The 14,163-nt window shown below is 38.0% G+C and overlaps 1 protein-coding gene across 4 annotated transcripts; it reads left to right on the forward strand.

The window, feature by feature from the left end:
• Positions 1-494: 494 nt before the first annotated feature.
• On the forward strand, positions 495-10,620 carry LOC119784111 (armadillo-like helical domain-containing protein 4). 4 transcript variants are annotated; one of them, XM_038286012.1, is made up of 8 exons: positions 495-797; positions 2,367-3,240; positions 7,658-8,038; positions 8,267-8,395; positions 8,486-8,641; positions 8,732-8,763; positions 9,526-9,675; positions 9,765-10,620. In XM_038286012.1, the coding sequence occupies exons 2-8, from the start codon at positions 2,391-2,393 to the stop codon at positions 9,834-9,836; spliced, it is 1,770 nt and encodes a 589-aa protein (XP_038141940.1). In that variant the 5' UTR covers positions 495-797; positions 2,367-2,390; the 3' UTR covers positions 9,837-10,620. The 4 variants fall into 4 exon arrangements, with proteins under 4 accessions (XP_038141940.1, XP_038141939.1, XP_038141937.1 ...); XM_038286011.1 differs by having other exon boundaries at positions 7,661-8,038; positions 9,762-10,620; XM_038286009.1 differs by having other exon boundaries at positions 497-797; positions 9,762-10,620.
• Positions 10,621-14,163: the final 3,543 nt, after the last annotated feature.

Raw genomic sequence — 14,163 nt, forward strand, 5'->3', positions numbered from 1 at the left:
CGCATATATTTAAACATCCATAGTGTCTAATTTAAGGTATAGGGAGTACAATTCTTTCAGGTTTGAGATCTGGGGCACACATCTTTTTCATTGTCATTACTTACCTTTTTTTATCAATAATCCTTCGGTATAATGAATTGATTATTTAATACATTTTTATTAAAACACTTGATTTCACTAAAGACTCCTAGATGACTTGCAGAGAGACATTATTTTCTCTTTACCCCATATAACAAAAAATCTAGTTTTGAAAAGAGCATGAATTCTGTATTTATCATATTTAATGTTAGTATATTGATGAGCATAATTAACCACATGGTTTTTGTTGCCAAGCAGTAGCAACAAACCCCTGCCACCATCTGCATTAGAGGGAAAAAATGGTAAAGGTTGCCCCAGGGGTGGCCAGTGATTGGATAAGGGTGGCCATGGCCACCCCTTGCCCCCCATCTAGCTCCGCCCCTGCCTGTATTTCCAGGTGAAACATTACCTTCTGCCCCTGCAACAAGTGGACAGCAACACTGACTGTAAAATAAAGAGGATCTGATACCTAAGAAGAAAAAAAAACAACATCTTGAAAATAAGAGGTGGATTTTCCTTGCAGGTTGTAAGCATTTGGTGGCAGCACTTAAGCAGACGGATAGAGACAGTGGTGCTGAGCTGCAAAAAAAAAAAAAAAACCTGATTTCTTCACTCCGCTACACTGAATTCAGTCTCTGTTTGGACAAACAGGATTCATTTACAATTTTTAAGGAAACCTCAGAGTCTAATGCAATGCGATCCATGCTGAGCTGTGGAAGGTAAATGGTTTTATTTTTAGCGGTGTGCGCCTTAGCAAGATTTTTCGCGGATCTGGTTTAGGAGCAGCGTTTGATTTCGTTTTTTTTTTGTTTTTTTTAGGCAGAATTAGAGCTGTCACATTGCAGAAATGTGACTGAGTACCGCAGTGGGAAATTTGTTTACAGACCAGATGCTGGCGTGGCCATGCTGTCAGGTGGTGGGAGGTGGTCTGCATGCGCATCCTGACAGTTGATCGACTGTATTGATCGCAGGCGGATTGCAAAGGCAGGGATCCAGGAGTTTTATACAAACATTGATCTTATGTTGCATCGCCTTGGTGAGACATTCTTTTTTTTTATCTTGTCTCAGTGAAAAAAATGGGTGTCAGTCTGTCATTGTTTTATTGGGGAGATTGTTGCAAAAAAAATGCATTTGTTCTTTGGTTTAGATGTTTCATTTAATGTGCAGGTTTGCATTCAATCAGCCTTCTGAAGTGGATCCTATAGGATGTAGAACCTGATGCTATTTATAGCAGAAGTGAAGAGGAGCTGAGGATTGCTGTGTCAGATTTCCTCTCTCTTTCTCCATCTGTTTGCCACTTTCCCCCTTTCCTCTCTGTCTCCTTAGCCTCCTCCTCATTCTTATGCTCCTTCTACATTCCCCGCTGCTTTCATCTGTTACTCTGACATGACAGATAATTGGATCTGAATTTAATCCCAGAAAAGCTGTATCCACTGGCTAATCTAAAATGAATGTTACCTTCACCAGCTGCAGCCATATATCTGCTGCCACATGAACACATTTGCTAAGATTCCAAACTATTGCACAAAAAAAGAATAAAAAAACTCAGCAAGATACAGTCAGTCATCTTTTGTAACTAATCAGCACTACCGAGAAATTAAATTAGATTTGGCTTATTTATACAGCGCCAATTCACAACATATGTCATTTTAAGGCACTTTACAGTCCAACCAGATCATACAGTCAAATTGATTCAAAGTTTTATATCTAAGGAAAACCAGTTGATTGCATTGACTCATTGACTCAGGTGCAATCCCTCACACTAAGCATGCTTGTAGCGACAGTGTAGAGGAAAAACCTCCAGCAGAACCAGGCTCAGTGTTAGCGGCCATCTGCAAATAAAAAAGATATGTTAAACCTTTTGACCATATGTCTTCTGATCTTGTTATAATGACACGGTTCTGAACTTATTGCAGCTTTCAGCCCCACATTTCAAAAGTTGGCTTATTCACAGAGTAGAACAAATTCAAATGCCTGCTTTGATTTGGTGCAGAGGAGAGCCGAATCATTTATGTCTAGAGCTAAACTGTCTGCACATCCTAAAACAAAGCCATGCTGTTGGAAGTGTCGAGTTTTCTGTAGTAAGCAAATGTTGAAAAGCCTTCAAATTAAAATACCTTTGCATCCTGTTTCTGTAATGTGTTGTGCATGGCCACCCCTGTTTTGTCTCTGGAAACATATCTGTCTAGTGGTAATTTTAAACAAACTGTAGGTAGATATTCTTCTCACCTAACTGGTGATAAAAGCCTGTTAGCATTGATCTACTTTCTCTTTATTTCTGTCAACAGGTGCTGAGACAAAAAAAAGAGAAGATGATAATGACCTCTATTCTCCGGGGGCTCCTCCTGGCAGAGACCTGCCTCTATGCCTATGGGGCCCCCACCTACGTCCCAGGCTTCAACCAGATGCAGGACAGCTCCTGTGAAGAACACTGTGCCAGCTCAGTCACAGCAGACGGAGTAACCTACTCCACAGAGCCTGTTCCGTTGAACAAAGAGCATGTTACCAGCTTTATACTGAATGCAGCTGCAGGAGGAGGGACTGGCCTACATGGGGGACCTGAGGGGATAGGTCCAGTGACGCAGACAAAAAACGGGGACAGCGCTCATAGACGAATTGGGTTGAGCCCGGCTGATCGAGAGGCACAGAAGAAGATTGAGAGCGTATCTGAAGAGGAAGATATAGGGAGTGTAAAAAAGGCGAAACCTGTTAGCGGTGAGCCTTTAGGTCCAACAGATGGAAGGGGGCGCTTGGACGCTGACATCAATACCCCTGCACGGACTTCAGGTAGTTTTGAGGCCTCCATTACACCACAGATGGATTTTTTCTACAGCCAAAAGAGCACAGAAGGTGGAAAAGACGGAACAAAACCATCGACTTTTGATGCTGAGGAGGATGAATACTCTGAAGCAACCTTGCAATCTTTCACAGAGCCTCTAAACACTCCTTTATGGTCCCAAAAAATGGGCTCTCTTAGCTCCATTCCACCTTTACTGATGGGCACACCTCAGGCTTCCACCCATCTGACAGTCTGGGGCCACGATGGACCGACAAAATCATTACCTTCAGATGTCATTTTACCTGAAATCGGACCATTGAACATGATGCCCAAAGATGATGGCCTGGAAAGTCTTTGGACTGAGGCAGCAAGACCCGCTGGAGGTAATTAAAAACTCACACACAGGAACAAACTGTAAGAAATTTATCTGAAGTATTTCATTATGGTCAAAACTTTCTTTTTCTATCTTTTAGTATTGCCTCTAAAGCTTTCATGTTCCAGTAATTATCACTGGGAAATGACCTATTTTTTAGCCAGCTTCTTTATTCTCCAAGAAGTATCATAAAACAAACATGTTATAGAGGCAGAGATTGGCTTTGATGATTGGCAAAGAAAGTCTCTGCTTTTCCACGCTTCACTTTGAACCCCAGCTGGGACCCGTGGCAGTCTAATTACTTTCTATTCCTGACTTCAGCTTGAAAAAAAAAAAGAACATCACAACAGCCAGGAAAGGACCTGCGGCTGGGTTTGTTATCCAAATTTTTGAAGAACCGAGCACGGTATCCCGCTTTCTTCCCCACTTCACTGCAGCAGAGACTCAGGCAGGTTATTCTTTAATGGATTTAATCTATTAGGAGAAGTTGACACCCAAATCAGCTTGGCTCAAACTATAAAGTCAGTGCCCCATATCATCTGTTTCTAAATCTCTTTAGATGAATGAATAGGAATTTATTTCAGACAATTTCTGACAAACAACAATAAATGAATCAACCAAATACCCACAAAAGAGACTAGTTAACATCAACCAAACCAAACACCAATTTCCAAACTAACTAAATTCACCTGAACAAAAACATAAACAAAACCCTCCACCAACTAAACCCTCGGTATATACAGCCATAGAAATGACATTGGTTAATGTAAATAGTCTGAAAAGGGGTATGAAGAAGTAAAACCTATTTTTCATACCCCCTCTCCCTCTAATTCTAATTAAATTAACTCAAATTAGAGTAACCTACCTTAAGTTAATTGAATTTTAAGCTTAGATTGCGACATGTTTTCCTTTTCGACACCTTTTTGGTCTATTTCACATTGTATAACATTGAATTATTTCTCGATTCTGAAGGAAAACTACTAATCAGATCTGAATGTTGCATGTGAAACTAAACCCTAAAAGTTGGTTTTTATTAGTGTCAGTTCAATATTTACCATTAGGTGCATTTATATTTATTAGGATCTGTTTGGTTTGGTTTTAATTTTCCTTTTTCCTTATTATTATTATTTTTTTGCTATTCAAAATATGTATGATGATCTGAAACATTTAAATGTGGCTAAAGATGAATAACAGAATTTGTCAGGGTGTAACTTGTTCCTTATGGTGCTTTAAATGCCCATGATGGACTGTCTGATTCAGGAAGGCTTATAGAAAAAAAAAAGAAATTAAACTTATAAAGAGTCCCAAATCCCACAGTGACAATATATGAAAGGATTGTGAATAAGATATGATATCAGAGATATAATTGAAATGTCCTGGAATAAACTTCCTTTTCGATTTTAGATCGTTTCTCTGATTCATTTCTATCAAAGAGCATTTTAAAGTTTTAATTCTATTTTGTATGATCGACTGCCTTAACTATTAAGAAAGTCTTTGAAATGCCTTCAATGCCTGTCTGTCTGTATCTGCTCCATACAGTTGTTCTTTTCCACTGGAAAACATACATATTTTATATCCATCAGATGTGTTTTTACTAAAAGGCTGTACAAGTCTTACTTGTCAACATTTATTATTTCTATTTTCTGTCCAGTATTGAATCCAACTGATTTCTTTGAATGTTCTAAAAGGATCTGAACATTACAGTTAAAATTTCTATCTTAATAACCTTCTTTATAGTGCCAAGTGAAAGTATTCATGCTTTTTGAACTTCTTTTTTGTCTCCGTTTATTCAGAATATATGCGATACTCACCGAAAGAAGTGGATAATTGTGAAAATGAAAACATTTATATGATTTTTACTGCAGCTATGTGCTTTTTGGGTCTGTCTCTATTGGCTTAACACATATAGAGAAAGACTTTGCCCCAATTTGATATGAACATTTGCAGTATTGCCCAGATCAGCCTTTTTGACCATGTTAAAGAAAATCCTCTCCAAAGTATAATGCTGCCACTACCGTGTTTTAGTGTATAGTGTTAGTAGTCAACCTTACCGTTTGTTGGATCCCCTACAAACAGGAAGTCTTCTGTGCTTCTGTTTGCCCCTCCCTCACCAACCTGTCAGACTTTCAGTCAACAGAGACTCCATATGATCATTGGATCTCGGCAGCTCCTCCAGTTTTTCAGATCAACGCCCTCGTCACCAACCATGTAGTTTAAGTAGATCGCCACATTTTTGTACTTTGAAGCCATGCTTTAGTCGTTCCCCCTATGATGCGGAAATCTGCTCTATGAGATGCTAAAGCTTGGGATATTGTTTTATGACCAAACTCTGCTTTAAACCTCATCACAACTTCTCCCTGACCCTGCATGGTCTTCATGCTGCAGTAGGTTCAAAAATGTTCTGTACAAAGTTTAAATAGTTTCGACTGTTGATTTTCATTTTTATTTTAGTTTTGGTTAGTTTTACTATTTCTTAGCTAGCTTAGTTAAGTTTTTATGTTTAGAAAATTTTTAGTTTTGCTTTATTTTTCATTAGTTTCAGTTACAGATTTAGTCTTTTTTGTAACATTGTTTACAAATTGGAGGCAAGGCTAAAAAAATGTAATAAATAAAATAAATATAATCTCATATTAGAGACACAAATGACCTGACTGCAGTACCTGCCACCTGCTGTTGTAATGCGTTAAACAGAGACCAGAAACTTGACCTCTAATTATGATAAAGGAAAAAAAGAAACTTAAGCACATTCTCTTTTATTTAGTTTTAAGTCTTATCACAGTCCCATTTAGTTTTATGTTATTTTGTAAATTGTAGTTTTTATCTTTCTTTCAGTTAACAAAAACATTTTTTTATTTTAGTTTTTGTCTTTTCGTTTTAGTTAACCATAATAACGATGGCTTTTCAAATTACACACTGGTACATGTAAGTAATTCAGAGACTTCTGAAGGCTAGTGGTGTCACAAATAATATTTTTTGCAAAGCCACATTAAAAGATTTGGTGTACCATTTATTTATAAATTCTAGGCAACTTTTTCCACCTAGAAATTCTTTGTAAATTTTACTCAATGAAATCTAAGTTGATTTTTCTTACTAATAAGAGTTTATTTAACAAACAAAAAATATTATTAAAAATTATTTTACTACCAAATTTCTCTTATCAACAAAAGATGCACATTTGTTTTGCTAGTACATTTGACACAGAGAGGCATAGAGTATACAACCAAGCACACACAAGGAGAAACCAATTAACCTAACAGTTAGATCGTTGGATTGTGGAAGGAAGTGTTGGGAGCTGGAGAAAATCCCATCTTTCTCCAGCAGAGTCCGCCGTGGATCCTCTGAGGGAGCCTCCTGCACAGGTGCAGCTCATCAAGACCATCAGAGGATCCACTACATAAGCTGTCTTCAGACCTTGCCTCAACGCCGCAGTGTTGTTCCAGTTGGTCAGCGCTAAAGCCTTGATCTCAGTGATTATCTCCATGACTCTAAACCCTAGTTGGATTCTAACCTCTGTTTCTGTGCCTCTAGGAAACTCGTGCTTCCTCCGTGAAAGCTCTGGAAGAGCTAACCTGCCGAGCCGACCCTCAGAGCCAAACCCTGAAGATCCTCAGACAACCTCCAAGCAGCTCTGGGCTAGAGCTGGGAAACCAATGCCAAGGTCTGCTCAAACTAGACGTGAGACGCTGAAGCAGCTAACGGACTCTGCTACTAAATCCTTCTCCAGAACCAACAGTGACTCTCCCAAAGAGAACCTCAAGAACCCTCAAGGTACTATCTGTGCTTCATTGGAAACCAAACCCCGTCAACAGTCCTTAACTGTGCTGTCTCTCACGCAGACTCCGGTGAAACCAGAATCCAGGCCCGAACCAGCCTTCTGCATAAACTGTGTGATTGTGCAAATAAACTTGTTAAACTTTTCATCCTGTGTCCGTCAGTGGTGTTCTGCATCTTTGGGTCTCCATTAGAGAACCGATCATGACAGGAAGTTCCCAGAGAGAACCCATATATGCATGAATAGAACATGCAAACACAATGTACTCTGGGCCCGCGATCCTACCTAGAACCTTCTTGCTGCAAAGAAGAAGAGTTACAAACTGTGCTGCCATGCGTCCAACAAGATAATATTTTCTATTTCTGACCTAAGCATGGTCAGGCAAGGAAAACATCAAGTTTACTCCTAATATCCACATACATATTATTGCATTTTACTAGTTGGGAACTTATTTCAATAGTTTTGTTAATAGTATTTGGTAAAATGAATTAAATGTACTTGTGTTTTGAGGAATATAGATTTGCAATTTTATTTTCAATAACATATTAAATAAAAGGTGACATTTTGAAGTCATTTTCAGTAAAACTGACATAAAAGCCGAGGTAACATTTACAAAAGTCCCTTTTTCAGTGCATGTACTGTATATCTACTCCAACAGACACGTTGGCCCCACTCTCTCAGGGCGAACCAACAGAGGCCACCATGTCATCAGAAGCTCTTCCTCTGATCTTTGAGCCAATGGAGGATCTCACAGAGGAGGGACCTGCCGGAGCTGCAGCAGCCGCGGCGGTCTCCCAGGCACCAGTCAGGTCTCCCGGTACCATGGCAACCAAGTTACTGCCTACATTGGAGGGGGACAGGGAGGCAAAGAACACAGACGGTGACAGCCCCTCCAGAGAACCCCCAGTCCGTCTAGCTGACTGGACTTCACCTTGGCAGGCGTCTGGCTCGGAGCTGCTGGAGCCAGTCACTACATTGGGTACCTCTGCTTCACTGCAGGAGACCCAAACTGAGCAGGAAGATAATTCAAGAAAAGGTGAGAGAAGCAATCTAAGTGTGATAAATTAATCAGAATTGCATGTAAGAATCCCAACTCCTTTATTGTCAACATGCAATCATTATGAAAATTTGATGCCTTTAGCATCTGTAGAAATGATAAAAATCTCACTGAATATACAAGAGCAGACACTTTAAGATTTCCCCTGAAGAGCCCAACCAGTAAACAGTGTCCAAAGGGTTTAACTTTAACATCTTATTCATACAGATTCTGTGAAGACCACAAACAGGCCCCCAGCAGCATCTCCTCTCCCATCCCTCCACAATCCAATGAAGACAGCGAGCCATCAGCTACTGCACAAATCTAAAACAGGACTAGAAGAGATGGAGTCTGAGGGTCAGAAAAGATTTATATATTTTTCATCTTCTAAAATTTTCTATGAACAGTCCCATCTAAATGGTTAAAGTCATTTTTTTCTCTCTCCAGAGGAGCTGGATGAGGATGATGAGATCTCTGAGGAATCGGTGGAAGAGGAAGACAGTGAAGAGGACTTAACAGAGGCACCTAACACATCCTCCAATCAGCCACCCTACAGCCTCATCCCTCCGCCGCCAGTCTGGGTCCAACGCAACCAAGGGCTGAGTATGAGCACACCAAGAGCTTCTTCTTCAAAACTGAAAAAAGTCCCATAAACGCCTTTATCATTTAAACATTATGTTCTTTTTATTCCAGTGCGCAGCTGGGCAGAGCTGATCAGAGAAAAGGTAAGACTGCCCCCTGCTGTCTTCGCAGATCTTCATGATCCTTTCTTAAATGGAACTGTAACGATATAGCCACAAATTTTTATAGATTTTCTTTTTTTCTTTTATAGATAAAATTATATCAAGTCTATAAAGTAAAAAATAAATTATGCATGTTATTAAAAGTTTATTAAACACACAAAAAAATAAAACTAATGAATGTTAGGAGGCTTGCATCTCTCAAAAAGTCTAGATGAAATGGAGGGTCAATGATTTAACATCGAATGGTAAACAGCACCATGGACACCAAGGAACACAGCAGGCACATCAGGGAGAAAGTTGTTCAGATCTTTTAAGGTGATAAAACAGTAGTTTTATTTGCCAGGTTTGTTCTCACAAAAACGACTTTGATTCTATCTTGCTCTGTATTTAAGGGAATTTTTGGTGTAAATGTAAATCAGACTCACCATTCCTTCAGTGAAGCACAGTGGTGGCAGCATCATGCTATGGGAAAGTTTTTCTTCAGTTGGGACAGAGATGCTGGTGAAATGGGAAAATTGAAAGAGACAAATAAAGAGATGGCTAAAGGGAAAACCTTCTCCAAAAAGAGATAACAATGGGATAGAGACTCTCTTTGCATGAGGACAACTGTTAATGATGTGGTTTAAAATAGCTATGAGGGGGTTAAAGTGGCCTAGTTAAAGTCCAGCCTGTAATGTTCTTTTTCTTTTTTAATAAAAAGATAAAAATGGCAAATATTTACTCTCCTTCTCTATTGTTCTTCAGGCTGGTTATGTCTCTGGGATGTTGGCCCCTGTAGGCATTGGCATCACGGGGGCCCTGCTAATTGTCGGCGCCCTCTACAGCATCCGAATGCTCCACCGCAAACGGAGGAACAGCTTCAAACACAAGAGGAGGAAGGCCAGACAGCCAGAGGTCAGTATGTCAGTCAGTCATTGCTCTAGTTGAGCCTCCATTGATTGAACACAACAAGACTGCTGCGTGTGTTTGCTTCTCCACAGCAGCCTCGAGAGCCCGGCACCAGCTGTCAGGATCAGGCCATGCTGCTGGCTGACAGCTCTGAGGATGAATTCTGAAAGAGGGTTTTTTTTTTTTGGGGGGCGTTCTTTAATAGACGCCCCTGTTGGAGGGGTCTGGTGTCTCCATCTCTGTAACTGCATATCCCATCAGCCTTGCCTGTTTGGGTACGACTCCTCTGATATACTGAATGCAAATTGAGCAAAGGGCACAGTGGACATGAGAACGCAGGTCAGCTTTAAAACTCCTTTCTGTTTGCAATGGAAACCTCTCTTTGTCCAGTTATAAACAGTTATTTTCATTTAAATTTCAGGACAAAAGGAAGTTGTTTCCTCAGCCGTAAATTTCTTTCACCTGAGTTTTTAGAAACACACAACAGATTCCTCACTGTCCGAATAAATACAACTACTAGATGACTTCCACTTTCCACCACCGAGCCCAACAGTTGGTTGGTAGTATTTATGTTGATACACCCTGTTTATCCTTATTTGGTCTTAACTGTCCTGCTGCAAAACGTGTTGCTAACTAAAATGCTCAGTCTTTTTTTTTTTACTTATAAACTTTACCATTTAGAGTCCAAATGTTATTTTTCTTTACTTCCTGGCAGTGTGTTAAAAAGAACTCCAACCGCCAAAAAATCCTGCAGCACAGGATACATTTGCTGATGATTGAGTACATAAATACATTTATTTAACTGTCATTATTAACTGTTATATTAATGACATCCTTTTAGTAGCAACAATTATATTTTGGTTTGACTATAATAAAAGTTTGGAATCTGTTGTTGTTTTTTTTGCTCCTAAAATAATTCAACCCTCACAGATTCATTAAAGATACAATTGTTTAAGGGTTTACGATAAAAAATAAAAAAATGCACCAGTGTAAATAGGAGAATAAAACTAAAATTACATAAGTTTTATCCAAATTAATATCCAAATTTCATTTTAAATGGCTGCTGAAGCTTCAAAATGTTTGAACCCTATGCAAACATTTGCAAATCCGAGAGTGATTTATTAGTTTCCTTAGGTGTGTGTGTGAGATACAGTATAACAGCTATGTTTCATTGTTTATTAGAAAGTGAGGAAAATTGTTAATAATAAAAAAATATATATCATTGCTCTGTAAAAAAAAAAACTTTTAAGGATTAAAAAAAAGACTAAAATGCTGTTGGAAGGATATATGGCAAATTGAAAGTCAGAGGACTAAGGGCTGTTCCAGCTGCATGTTGGAGAGACAGGAGGCCATCGACAGCTGCCTCCAGATTCCTGAGGAGACAGGTGGTCAGAAACCCTCGACTGAATGGAAGTGTTAGTTTCCACTGTAAAACACATTAGTCTCTTGTCTTGGCTTAAGGTAAATATGTTGAATCACAACCAGAACTTCTTGGGCTTATGGATTAGGTGGTGTATCTGCAAGACGAAGAAAGAAAAACACTGTTTGCTACTTTGCTTTGTGTGTTTGCTGCAAATCATAAAAGAAGAAATTGCTCTGCTGTGTGGTAGCAATACATGCTGGTCATGAAGGGGCAGAGAAATTCTGAGTATGCAGCCATTACTTAAAGTGATATAATCTTTTTTATTAGCAATTATATGAATATTTCACCCAAATAATAAGATTGGTGTAATTTTGATATATACCATACCTATGTACTTTTAAAAATATATTGATTATTGAGTGTATTTATTTTAATTACATTAAGTTGATTTTTTGAATAATCATAATTATTATGCAATTCAAACATAAAACATAATGTATTTTAAATCAATGCACTCATTAGTAGTAATTTTAAGTAAGTATACTTAACTAATTCTAATGACATAAACCAGAAAATTATGTATTTTAAATAAAATAGATATATTAATCTAATGAATATTCATCATGAAAAGTTTACATAATAGGTTTGCGTAAAAATGATCAACAAAAAAAGTAAATGATAATTTTTATATAATAAAATCACATAAATCTTAAGATTTGGGTGAAATATCTTTTGGGGTGTGGATCAGTAAAATCAGCTGTTTTAAGCCAATTGCATTGTCTTGTTTTGTTGAAGTAGTGGAAAAAAGAACTGAATATTTTGGTCTTTTAACAGCAGATTTAATTTTCAGTGAGGGTTGAAACCTTTTTCCGTGCCACTGCAGATTATCATTCAATCTGATTTAATTCTGATCAACTTTATAATATGCTGATATACAGCCCTGGGTGTAAAGGAGAGTGTAATTTCTTTTTTTTTTTTGTTACCATAATTGTAGGTTTGAATGTGTGAAAGGTAGAGAACTTGAAAAAATAAAAATAACGACACCAACAAAGTTTTGCTTAGTTGAGTTCAAAGCTATTTATTCTCAGTTATTTAACAGTAGCAACTATTTGTTGAATATTTTTCTGCAGACTAGAAAGAAGTAATAAAAGACTCTTTTAAAGTCCTTTTTTTTATAGATTATCTCAGTAGCTTTTGCAATGTCCAGCTGATCATTTCCTTTCCTCTTTGCATGTTTTGAATTATTGTTTCTGTTTTTTGGAGGAAACCCCAAAATAAGCATTTTCGTGCAGAGTCTGATGTTTACCTCCAGTATCTTTGTTCCTGATAGCGTTTTCCATGACCAGTCTTGTGTCCAAAACGACCTGTTCAGAACTGATGAGCAAACACTCTGCTGTTTGTTCTGATAAAGCTTTAAGAACTGGAGGTGAGATTAAGTTTGCCTTGCTGAGAGAAACAGAGTCCTCCTTGGCTGGCCTCCAGTTTACAGAGATAAGCCTGATGAAGAGCCTGCTGGAGTCAGAACCTTGAGATGCTGACACCGAAGCTGAGTTCATACAAGCTGCTCGGACTCATTGCAAGCCTTCGGTAGTGACCTTTTGGATGTGCGATGCTGAAAACATCAGGAGGCCCTCAAAAAAATACAACGGTTTGCAGCGAAGGACTGAGATTGTCATAATATCAAATCATGATTTTGCTTTCATCCTGATTTATAATCTTCATTTGCAAAAGATTGAAGTTCTTTCCTATCTGTTGTCTTCTTTTTGTTATTTTGGATATAAATGTTTATGTAAAACAAGTAAAACACTGAACAAACTGTAAACAGCTCAACTAGACTCCTGTTCAGCCATGAACAGGAGTTTAAATTCATTTAATCAATAGTATGAAAACATCCTTAAACATCATAAATCTAAGTCCCAAAGTAGGAAATGTCTCCTAAGATTCATTTGGATCATGTTGAGGTACTATGAACTTCCCATTAATATGCAGTGCCTTATGAAAGTATTCATACCTTGTACTCTTTAACATTTTGTCATGTTACAGCTACAAACAATACTCTATGTTGCAGGAATTTTGTGGAAAAGATTAAAATTATTTAGAAATGAGAAAAAGAGAAACAGTTAAAAGAGAAATTTTCTAAATGATCACATCTGTTTAAAAACAACCTTTTTTTTTTTTCAAACTATGTATTGGGAATACAGCCAGTATATGAAGATGGAGCTCTGGTAGAATGAATGTAAAATTAATTATCTGAGCCATATGAAAAACCGGAGGAGGAAAACGAATACTGAAGATTACAGCAAATTAATCATTCCCAGTATGTGGCATGATGGTGGCAGCATCATGCTGTAGAAACGCTTAACTTAATCTGGAATTAAGCAGGCCAGAGATAATGGGACGGGAGCTGAGGAACCTTAAAAGGATGTAAAGACCTGATGGCTTGTAGTGGCTCAATTAGAAAGGCTGAAAACAAATACCGGTACATACCATTTGTAGCTGTAACCTGAATAACTTTAAAAAGCTCAAAGGGTGTAAGTACTTGTTTAAGGCACAGTGTGTATGCACATTATTTCCTTTCATTGCCACAGGTACAAGCTATTTTACAACCGAGTAAACTGTTTGGAACTAGATAATGTACCGATGGGCTGAAGATGCAAACAGGCACCTGCAGGGGTCTGCAACTTGCTGTGGAGCTCATCTTTTTGGACCCTCTGCAATGGTTTCAATAGTGGTTAAAAATTATATAAACAACTAACTAGTCAACTGTAATAGCAATTGCTATCTAATAATCTAATAATACCCTAATAATACCCTCTAGAGTAAATTCATGCTTTGTTTCCCTTATTTTGAAAAGCTAAAAATACAAATAAACTGCATTTGGTTTAAGATTGAAACAGATGTAAAAAAAATAATAAGTAGATTTATTAAAAAGCCATGAAATATTTTACGGATCTAAATCATTTTTGCTGAGCTGGACTCAAGGCGAAATGGCTCTCTGCATATGAAAGGTTGCAGACCCCTGGGCACCTGGAACAAAAAGAGCCAAATGTGCTGTTTCTAGAATATCTGTTTCAATCTGTACAGAATGCTCTGTAAATATAAATTGTTGTTGTTTTGCTGTGATCACCTGA

The sequence above is a fragment of the Cyprinodon tularosa genome, unplaced genomic scaffold (genome assembly GCF_016077235.1).
Source record: "Cyprinodon tularosa strain WSP-4 unplaced genomic scaffold, ASM1607723v1 ctg22, whole genome shotgun sequence".
Taxonomy (NCBI): Eukaryota; Metazoa; Chordata; class Actinopteri; order Cyprinodontiformes; family Cyprinodontidae; genus Cyprinodon; species Cyprinodon tularosa.

What these genes read in the sequence shown, in the direction of transcription:
- LOC119784111 (XM_038286009.1), top strand. Translation starts at nt 2,391, where the DNA reads ATGATAATGACCTCTATTCTCCGGGGGCTCCTCCTGGCAGAGACCTGC. An exon ending in CCAACGCAACCAAGGGCTGA is followed by an intron (nt 8,642 to 8,731) that starts GTATGAGCACAC and finishes TTTTTATTCCAG; the next exon opens with TGCGCAGCTGGGCAGAGCTG. An exon ending in GGAAGGCCAGACAGCCAGAG is followed by an intron (nt 9,676 to 9,761) that starts GTCAGTATGTCA and finishes GCTTCTCCACAG; the next exon opens with CAGCCTCGAGAGCCCGGCAC.